This window comes from Lissotriton vulgaris, chromosome 1_2 (genome assembly GCF_964263255.1).
Source record: "Lissotriton vulgaris chromosome 1_2, aLisVul1.2, whole genome shotgun sequence".
NCBI lineage: Eukaryota > Metazoa > Chordata > Amphibia > Caudata > Salamandridae > Lissotriton > Lissotriton vulgaris.
Genome location: NC_141686.1, coordinates 45939407 through 45949421, shown reverse-complemented (window position 1 = coordinate 45949421; position 10015 = coordinate 45939407). Strand labels below are relative to the sequence as shown.

Genomic DNA, 10015 nt, shown 5'->3' with positions numbered 1-10015 from the left:
TTCGATCCAAAAGCATCAATTTGACGTGATAGCTACAGTGCTTTTCACAGAAAAACATATCTTTTCTCATACACATTTTGCCACCTGTGTTAAAAAAATGTCACACTGGATAGTGCAAACTTAATAACATAACTGGAAATAATGATCCAATTACGTGGTTGCGAGACTGTTGCCATTCCTACTGTCAATATGAATATAGCAGTGCAAAACTTAAGTTTCTTTTTCAGATCCTTTGATTTGTTTTTTTAAATGTGAAATATGCTTACACTAAGGGGAGGTAGGTATGAATGATGATGAGAGAAGGTGACTCTTGCTTGATTTATGTCCACATCCCAAAGCCAATGAAAAGTGAACACCACTCACCAATTTATCATTGCTAGCTTTCCACCTAGAATTGTGGTTCTCGACTAAAAGAAAGAGAGAAACGGTAGACCAGCCCTAGTATGCCGTAGCCTCATAAATTGGCAATAATGAAAGAGTAACATATCTTCCAGTAAAATGGCTGAGTTCACCAACTTAATGCTCTGAGAAAATCGCTATCCAAGGTCAAGTTGAAAACTGAAAAAGAAAAGGTGTACTATACAGTGCAAAAAAATATTCAGCCACAAATGCCCAGCCAAGAACATATAAATAAACATAATTACAACTGTAAGCTTTAGCTGCTTTCAGATGAAGTATTTTCTCAATGATCTGTAGGTTTTTCCTATTACGTACACTCTGACATCAATATGATCAGTAAAAAAACAGAATGTACATACATTCTTACAAATACCCTGTTACATCAGTTCCCAAACTCAGGGTTAGGGAAATTATGGCAATAGGACACATAAAGGAGATTTAGCATGAGTCCCATCCAAGTGCCTGATTTCTTTCTGGCGGGAGGTCTCACTCTACCGTGGTTCATTCTGGTTGTTATTCTCTCCATTTGTTCAGGATCACCGCTAAATTAGAAAGTCTGTCCTGAAAGCAGCAAGTGATGTCACCAATGATTAAAAATGGCAAGATCCTAACAGCTTTGGTATAACATAATGTCCCTTCAATTAGGCTTTCAGGAGCATGCGGTGACAGATGCAGGCCTTCCAGCTGCCAGTCTGTGGGCACTATACGGGTCCACCTTACCAGAAGCAAACCCTTTGCTTTTGCTTCTGCTATGTTTCTGAATGAGGCTTTGAGGGTGAGGCCTACGTTTGACTGCCCTCTGTGAGTTCCTGGAACCTTTTCTCTAAGCGGTCCAGCTTAGCAAGATTCTCCTTCAAAAGTTTACTGTTGGGTACTAGCATTAATGCCTTCTGATAGTAGCTGCGTGCAGATGTATAATCCCCCTGAAGAATAAATGAGAAAGAGGAGAATTAACATTCTGTATTCAAATGGTGAGTAATAATGCTAGGATATTAAACACTCATTAGTATGTTATCATGTCCAAAGACTACAAGGCAGTAGAAGCTTCTTTTTGACAGATAAAGCATGTGATGCTTCATGTATAGGTTTCATAATCAGGCTTGTAAGCTTGGATTCCAAGTCATCTTTGAGAACTCAGTTGTTTAAGTGCACATGAGGGATAACAAAGTTAGTTAATTGTAGATACTGTGCTGAGGTAGAACGATAAAGGCAAGGACAGAGTAGTTCAGCACCTTAAAAAATACTATATATGAAAGAAGCTCAGAAATAAAACTGGAAGCAAACATAATATTTTCATGTAGCAGTTTGTGGTGGAATAACTACAAAATCAATCAATGCATTGGTTCCAGCCCTTAAGATGCAAACTGGTTTTACTGTAATAGGTGTAGGTCGTGCAGAGCCAGCAACAAGAAAGTCTAAGGCACCTGGCGTTGGAGAAGTCATTTATGGCAAATAATTAGTTTACATTAATTCAGTCAAACTAAAGCGAAGGGTAGAAGGCTAAATAAGAAATGTTAAAAAACCATAGACAATAAAAAGCCCTGTCATGTTCTAAAACAGATTAGCCTAAACCTTCCCCCACTTTCTACTAAAGCTGAATGGTTATATGTTTTAGATCTCTGGGATTAGTGGTGGACTCTGTACCTTAGCTTACACAGATGGGTGTTCTACATCACAGCTATTGCAGTAATTTTGCCTCTTGACCTTCGCTCACTGTGTGTTTTAGAACAAGGGGCGTTGTGGTTTGGCCTTGTCTATGGTGTTCAGACTAAATCCCAGGAATAAGAAGAGTGAAAACAATATGCAGGTTCTGTGTGAAAATACAATGTGGCACAAATGCAAGCATGTTTACATAGTAACGTGCACAAAATGAAATGTGGCCCACAATGTGCACTACTAGGCTAACATAGGGAAAATGACAATGGGCCATGCAGGAAATGTACGACAAGTCTATCAGTGAAATAGGTTACTTTTGCCACCCTTTTTAAATACTGCGACGATTAGTGATTGAGACCAGGTTAGGGAGCTTTGTTTTCACAGCTGAGTTTAAAGTGATGGTTATTAAAGAGGCCAAATGTCTCGATTGTGCTTTCATTTGTCCATATTGACGCAATCAGACCATGATGCCTTCCTCTTTGGTCTGTTAGTGACAGAGGTGTGGAATTTAATACCATATCTACTTGTCCATGGGGCAGGTTACTTCCTAAATCTATTTGTCCTTTAACAAAATCCACTTGTCCCATTGGTGCCATGTAGTGTGGCGACAAATTGTGCCAGCAATCTCATTATATAAGAACTCTGATATAACTTCTCTGATTATGCCACATACCATTGTAGTGTGTGAATACTTGCAATCCCCTTATGTGGCCACGTTTCCGCAGATCTACATACTGGGGCTGAAGGCAGTGGTAAGCAATAGTTCCAAGGTTAGAATGCCCTTTTAAGTCTGTGCAAACCTACTAACTTGCATGTTTAAAGGGTTTTCAACAACTCTTTAATCTTTTTCCATACTGAGAAATGTTGGAAATGTACTCCTTACAATGGCAGACGTAAACCTTCTTCCTGAGTTGGGAAAAAGTGGTTTGAGGGAAAGTGAACCTGCAAACACTCAGATTTTCGCATGAGAAAATTTACACCTGCATATTTGCTCATGCTAAAATGCAGTTCACAAATATTTTCCAGGAGTACTATTTCTTGCCCTACTTCTGTAAATTCTTGCTGTATAGCTGCTTTTAATGCAAGGACATATACCATGGGTGCCCTTTTGAGACTTTCTTTAATAATTGGGTCCCTAATTTGGTCTGGCATTGATTGTCACCTTAGTGTTTATTAAAATTTTGTCTCTCACTGTAGTGGCTGGCTTCACTGTGAGTGACCGCAATATGCTCTTTCACAAGAAGCACATCGGCATACAAAGTTGTTTTGTTCAGTGCCAGTAACTAATGTGGCAGTGTGTGCTTTTCCAGACCCAAAAATATTTTTGATTTTGCCAATGCTTCTTATAGTGGTGAGGGCCCAGCAGCTCCCACACCAATAAGGTTTTACAAAAACCATGGCAAAACAAGTCACACGTTGACAAAACTAAAAAGCTGACCACCAATTTCACACCTACTGATGTTGCCAAGGCTTGTTTGTTTTTGTTTCCCATAATCCTGTTGAAACTGGTTACCCTAATTTTACATTATGAATATTTTTGGGAAATACTAGCATGCATCATCACATGTTACTAAATGATGCTGCTAAGAAATGTACCTGAAAGTTTCCAGTAGTAAAGCAATTTTTTTTCCTGCTTTCATTTTTTTATGAACATTTTATTTAGAAAGCAAAGAATTATCAGTCTTGCTTTGAAGCTTCTGCAAATATTTGAATCAAATCAGAGCATTCTGGGAGCATTATACAAAGCCTCATATTGCTAAACTCTGAAAACGTGGGTGCACATTTTTATACTGGAACCACTGTCAATAGTGCAGTCAGAGCTTACAACATTTACTTAGAGTGCTCGCTCTAATAATAAATGCTTTCAATTAATGAACCATAAATACAAGTTTGAACAGCATTCACATATGGACACAAATATTATCTTAACTACAGACAGTCCCCTTCCCTGATCCATAATGTGGTACTGTGGAAATCTGGAATAATTTCTGTAAGCATAAGCTGAAACCATCTTGGTGGTGGCATCCATTTTGTTGGCTTTGTAATTCTCCCATCCTCTGCTGCTCGTCTTTTTCCCTGCCTGTGCTGTCTATTTAAGTTGACTTCCTGACTCAGCTAAAAGCAATATGCATGCTAAAGAATTTGTAGCTGCCAGGAACACCTGGTCTCAGAATCAACTGTCAATCTCTTAGTCCTGCCATAAGCACTCCTGCTCCCCCTCCCACTTTGCTGACTAAGTGATTTTCCATCTGCCCATGTTTGTCAGTAACTATTCCTGTGCAGGCTTGTACCTCCTATTTGTATCCACATGCTTACCAGTGCAGAACAAGCTGTATATAAGGCCTGTTTTCTGTGACTTTAATGTACTACCTCCTGGACACTTGAGGGTGTTGTATGGACGTAGTCCCACTCATGAGTGAAGAAACTTGTTCTTTTTAATTCTAGCTTCAGTGCCAATCTCTATTTTGTTGGTCTAAGGACCCATGGACAGAGAAGGGTGACCCTGACCCGGTGTGCTTATTAAAAAGCACATTTCCACAGTACTGCAAACTGGCAGCCAAAGGGTTTGTGCGGCAGGGGGTTGGGTCTACTTGTTCCAAGGACAAAATAAACATGAAAACTTGTTGCCCTTGACCCCAAACAGTATGTCCTAGGCTTCAGTCTATAGGGAAGTGGATCATACAATTACCTTTTCGAATACAAAATGAGGCTATACAAAAAAAGGGAAATGGACTTACATTTGCATTCTGCTCTATCTCAAAATGTTTAAAAGGTCCCTCCCTCACCCCATTACTATCTATTGTGAAGGCAAAACTTCTACCTACCCTTGCATATGGAAGCGAAGTCCAGTTTGGGAAAGATGCTGGGGTTTTAGATAGGCTCCAAATGCGAGCATACAAAAAAAAAATTTCACTTCCTCATAATGCCTCGCCGGCGCAGGTTCGATTAGAATTCGGATTACAACAGCAACAGCTTCATAGAAGATATGTCACAATAAGAGGCTGGTATAAAATTTGGCGAGACCGAGAAAATAAAATTAATAATGCACTTAAAAAGCATTACAAGGTGATCCACAGTCCGCCTACTCTGTATATTTTCAATCCTCACTACAACTCACTAACATGGTAGATCTTTGGCAGAAGAACCTCCTTACTCCAATTTCCAGCACATATTGAAGAAGGGAGCAAAGCAACATTGTTTACTTGAGGACAAGGCTACTTTGAGCAGGCCGTGCTCACACATGGTTGGTCCTGCAGTCCTATGCAAAACTGCAACCATCTGCATATTTGGATCAGCCGTTTTCTTACAATCTAAAGTCTAAATGTATAGCAATATGTTTTGGTAAATTGCCATCAAATGCAGACCAGCCTAGTTGTAAATAGCAGGGCCCAAAATCATGTTGTCTCTGTGGAGCTCCATTGCAGGATTTTATTCACCTAGTCTGTATCTTCCCAGCATTAGGCGAGGATCGCCAGACATTGTTGAGGAGGTCATTCAATACAAGAGGTGTCCGCTCTTGCAGAACTGCAATATTAAACTGCCTTGGCCCGGAAGATCCACAGCTCAACTGTCACTTGATAACATTCCTAATTAAGCATGAGAAAAGATCAAATTAAGACTAGTGGCGAGGCAAAATGGTTTTATTATATACCATTAGAGACCATGCTAAGGAGACCACTCAACGCCAAAGGTATCAACTCTTGCAGAACTGTTATATCAAAATGCCCTGATAGGGAAGATGCGTAGGATAGCCGTAGCCTGACTAACCTCATAACCCAGCAAGAAGAACATTCAAAATAAGGCTAGTGGCCTGATAAAAGGGTTGTTCGGGGTAACACTTGAGACTATGTTTTTAAAAAATTGCCAATTTTATCCAACGCTTTGTTTAAATTACACAGGAAGAAGTGCAAATTTTATGATAAAAAATAGTTTTCCCTTTTAGAGAACAAAACATGAAACAGTGTTTATGGATATTTGTTTTAAAGTTGCTATGTATAAATTGTTGTGGTTTTAATTAACTGAACAATAAAACGTATTTAATATTCGTACAAATGAACTGGGTCAGAAAAAGAGAATAATCAGTTAATGGCGTAAATATTTGAGAAGTGGGAGAACCAGTCATTCGCCTGAATACATGGCCCGAGGGACAGGAAGATTACACTGCCCCCCAAAACACCCTGCTGACTTTTGAATTGCAGACCAATTCCAAATGATTCCATGCCTCCTCCTGATGGCCACGTTCCTTTCTTTAATGGCATTTGTGTAAGCCAATCTAGATGCAAATACTTTGGGTTGAGAATGCAAAATTCTTTTTACAGAAAATTGTGCAGGGTTCTTTGAGAAATCCTTGAAAGAAACAGTTAAAAGCTGTATGATGTTAAAGCAGATAGAGCTAAATGAATTAAGGACTACATTAGGTGAGGTGACTAAGTTGATCGTCAAATGCTTACAAAAATTCATTGAATTTAATATTGTATCAATGGAGCCTGCAGCATCGTTTTGGATATGTTCTGTCCAAGGATACAATATAGCTGCAATTTTTACAGCCCCAGTTAAGAGTGTTAATGTATTGTGAATACTATAGTCATTAACAATAAGTATAAACAGGTAATGATAAAATCTAATTAGTGATACAATCTAATCAATGATTCTAATAATGCCCCCTGGCACAATAGGTGGAAAATTAGAGTTATGTGAAATAACCAAAGCCTAAATTCAATAGTAAATTAACTTCTTGGAGGAGGTTGTTAATTGTCTCCCCTTGTGGAGTATGAGTAAAATGAGGGGTGTAGGAAGATGGAGATGAAAGGACAGAACAATGGCAATTACACTGACAAAGATACAGATTAAAATCCAACAACACATGTTAATCCAGTGTTTGAGTTTTAATAGGAACACTTCTAATGAATGATTAAATCCAGAATAGTGTTGGTTAAAATTATCATTATAAAAATTATAAAATATTATCTTACAGTTTTTTCTAAAATGTAATAATATAGCTAAAGAAGCAGGATACTTGGTCTCAATCATGATGACATTACAATTGAGAAAAAGCTATTAATGTCAGTACCCTTCCTTACACCCAGTCTGAAGAAGAAGGTGTTGCAGAAATAAAAGGAATATCCAACAAGGTAATTATTCTGCAACCACGGGCCAGATGTGCGACGGTTTATTGCGGGCGCAAACGGGCATTCAGGTCCTTTGTTACAGCAAAATAGGTCTGCCCTATGTACAAACCCTATTTTTGCAAGTTGGTAGCCTATTACCGACTTACAAAATAGGGTTTGTAGCTCGCTATTAGGAAGGGGCGTGCCAAGTGCGTCCCTTCCTAATATCGAGTCATACTTCAATGTATGATTGATTTGTGACCGCAATTGCGGTCGCAAAACACTTGCAGCTTACCACCCATTTAAAAAAGGTGGCAACCACTCGCAAATAGGAAGGGGTCCCCAGAAGCCACTTCCCCTTTGTGACTGGCAGCAAAAATACTGCCTACTCTTAAAAAAATAAACAGAAATGTTTCATTTTTCTTTTTTAAAAGCATCCAGTTTTCCTTTATGAAAAAAGGACTGCATTGTTTTTTTAAACTGCTTCATTTAAAAAGCAGTTACAGACATGGTGGTCTGCTGACCACAGTAGGCCACCATTCCTGGGAGTGCTAGCCTTTCCCAATGAGTTCAAATTGTGACCTGCCTCATGAATATTATTGAGCAGGCAATTTGCGACCCCATTAGGAATCGCAGTGTCTGAGACACTGTTGTACATTCCATTTTCCGACTCGCTTATTGTGAGTCACAAAATGACGTAATTTGCGACTTGCAAATTGGAAGGGTCGTACATCTGGCCCGAAGTTTCTTGTAGACCAATAATATTTAAAGACTTAACAAAAGGGAACCATTCTGCTATATTCCAGGAAAGCAACTTTGGCTGTCAGAGGTGTTTGCACCCTTAGCAGCAGCTCTAGACTTATTGAAAATGTTCGAATCAGAATTGCCACAGATGGAGAACATTTAAAAAAATTAATCTTTACAGTTCAAAGACACCCAAGCCTCAAATCTGTTGGAAATTGGGATGCCAGTGTAATTTGGTTTGTGTAAGTAACCCTATTGGGATTTTTCTTATCTTAGTTGAGTCCAATGCCGTACACTGTGGATTATGTAAACCGTAGACCACCAAACCTGCATGTCTGCAGTTTACACAATACAGTCTCCAGGTACAATTTTGGCACCAGAACCAATCCAAGAAATGCTCTTCACCATAATGATGTACCGAAAATGGTTTAACTCCCACAAATCAGACAATTTCACCAGTGAACAGCCTTGTTTTTTTATAACCATATGTGGTTGAAGATAAAGGGAAGGTAACAAGTTGGGAGCAGGAGTAGGTGGAGAACAAGTACTTGGAAAAAGGAATTGGAGTGAAGGCTGACTAACCTCATAACCCAGCAAGAAGAACATTCAAAATAAGGCTAGTGGCCTGATAAAAGGGTTGTTCGGGGTAACACTTGAGACTATGTTTTTAAAAAATTGCCAATTTTATCCAACGCTTTGTTTAAATTACACAGGAAGAAGTGCAAATTTTATGATAAAAAATAGTTTTCCCTTTTAGAGAACAAAACATGAAACAGTGTTTATGGATATTTGTTTTAAAGTTGCTACGTATAAATTGTTGTGGTTTTAATTAACGGAACAATAAAACGTATTCAATATTCGTACAAATGAACTGGGTCAGAAAAAGAGAATAATCAGTTAATGGCGTAAATATTTGAGAAGTGGGAGAGCCAGTCATTTGCCTGAATACATGGCCCGAGGGACAGGGAGATTACACTGCCCCCCAAAACACCCTGCTGACTTTTGAATTGCAGACCAATTCCAAATGATTCCATGCCTCCTCCTTATGGCCACGTTCCTTTCTTTAATGGCATTTGTGTAAGCCAATCTAGATGCAAATACTTTGGGTTGAGAATGCAAAATTCTTTTTACAGAAAATTGTGCAGGGTTCTTTGAGAAATCCTTGAAAGAAACAGTTAAAAGCTGTATGATGTTAAAGCAGATAGAGCTAAATGAATTAAGGACTACATTAGGTGAGGTGACTAAGTTGATCGTCAAATGCTTACAAAAATTCATTGAATTTAATATTGTATCAATGGAGCCTGCAGCATCGTTTTGGATATGTTCTGTCCAAGGATACAATATAGCTGCAATTTTTACAGCCCCAGTTAAGAGTGTTAATGTATTGTGAATACTATAGTCATGAACAATAAGTATAAACAGGTAATGATAAAATCTAATTAGTGATACAATCTAATCAATGATTCTAATAATGCCCCCTGGCACAATAGGTGGAAAATTAGAGTTATGTGAAATAACCAAAGCCTAAATTCAATAGTAAATTAACTTCTTGGAGGAGGTTGTTAATTGTCTCCCCTTGTGGAGTATGAAAAAATGAGGGGTGTAGGAAGATGGAGATGAAAGGACAGAACAATGGCAATTACACTGACAAAGATACAGATTAAAATCCAACAACACATGTTAATCCAGTGTTTGAGTTTTAATAGGAACACTTCTAATGAATGATTAAATCCAGAATAGTGTTGGTTAAAATTATCATAATAAAAATTATAAAATATTATCTTACAGTTTTTTCTAAAATGTAATAATATAGCTAAAGAAGCAGGATACTTGGTCTCAATCATGATGACATTACAATTGAGAAAAAGCTATTAATGTCAGTACCCTTCCTTACACCCAGTCTGAAGAAGAAGGTGTTGCAGAAATAAAAGGAATATCCAACAAGGTAATTATTCTGCAACCACGGGCCAGATGTGCGACGGTTTATTGCGGGCGCAAACGGGCATTCAGGTCCTTTGTTACAGCAAAATAGGTCTGCCCTATGTACAAACCCTATTTTTGCAAGTTGGTAGCCTATTACCGACTTACAAACAAAATAGGGTTTGTAG

At 38.4% G+C, this 10015-nt stretch overlaps 1 protein-coding gene across 1 annotated transcript in view; it reads right to left on the bottom strand.

The window, feature by feature from the left end:
* Positions 1 to 251: 251 nt before the first annotated feature.
* The window catches only part of TMTC1 (transmembrane O-mannosyltransferase targeting cadherins 1), a 1524654-nt gene continuing 1514890 nt past the window's right edge, over positions 252 to 10015 (bottom strand). Inside the window, exon 20 of the mRNA XM_086952798.1 lies at positions 252 to 1322. Coding sequence (XP_086808924.1) covers positions 1182 to 1322 — 141 coding nt within the window. The 3' untranslated portion in view covers positions 252 to 1181. The remainder of the gene's footprint in view (positions 1323 to 10015) is intronic.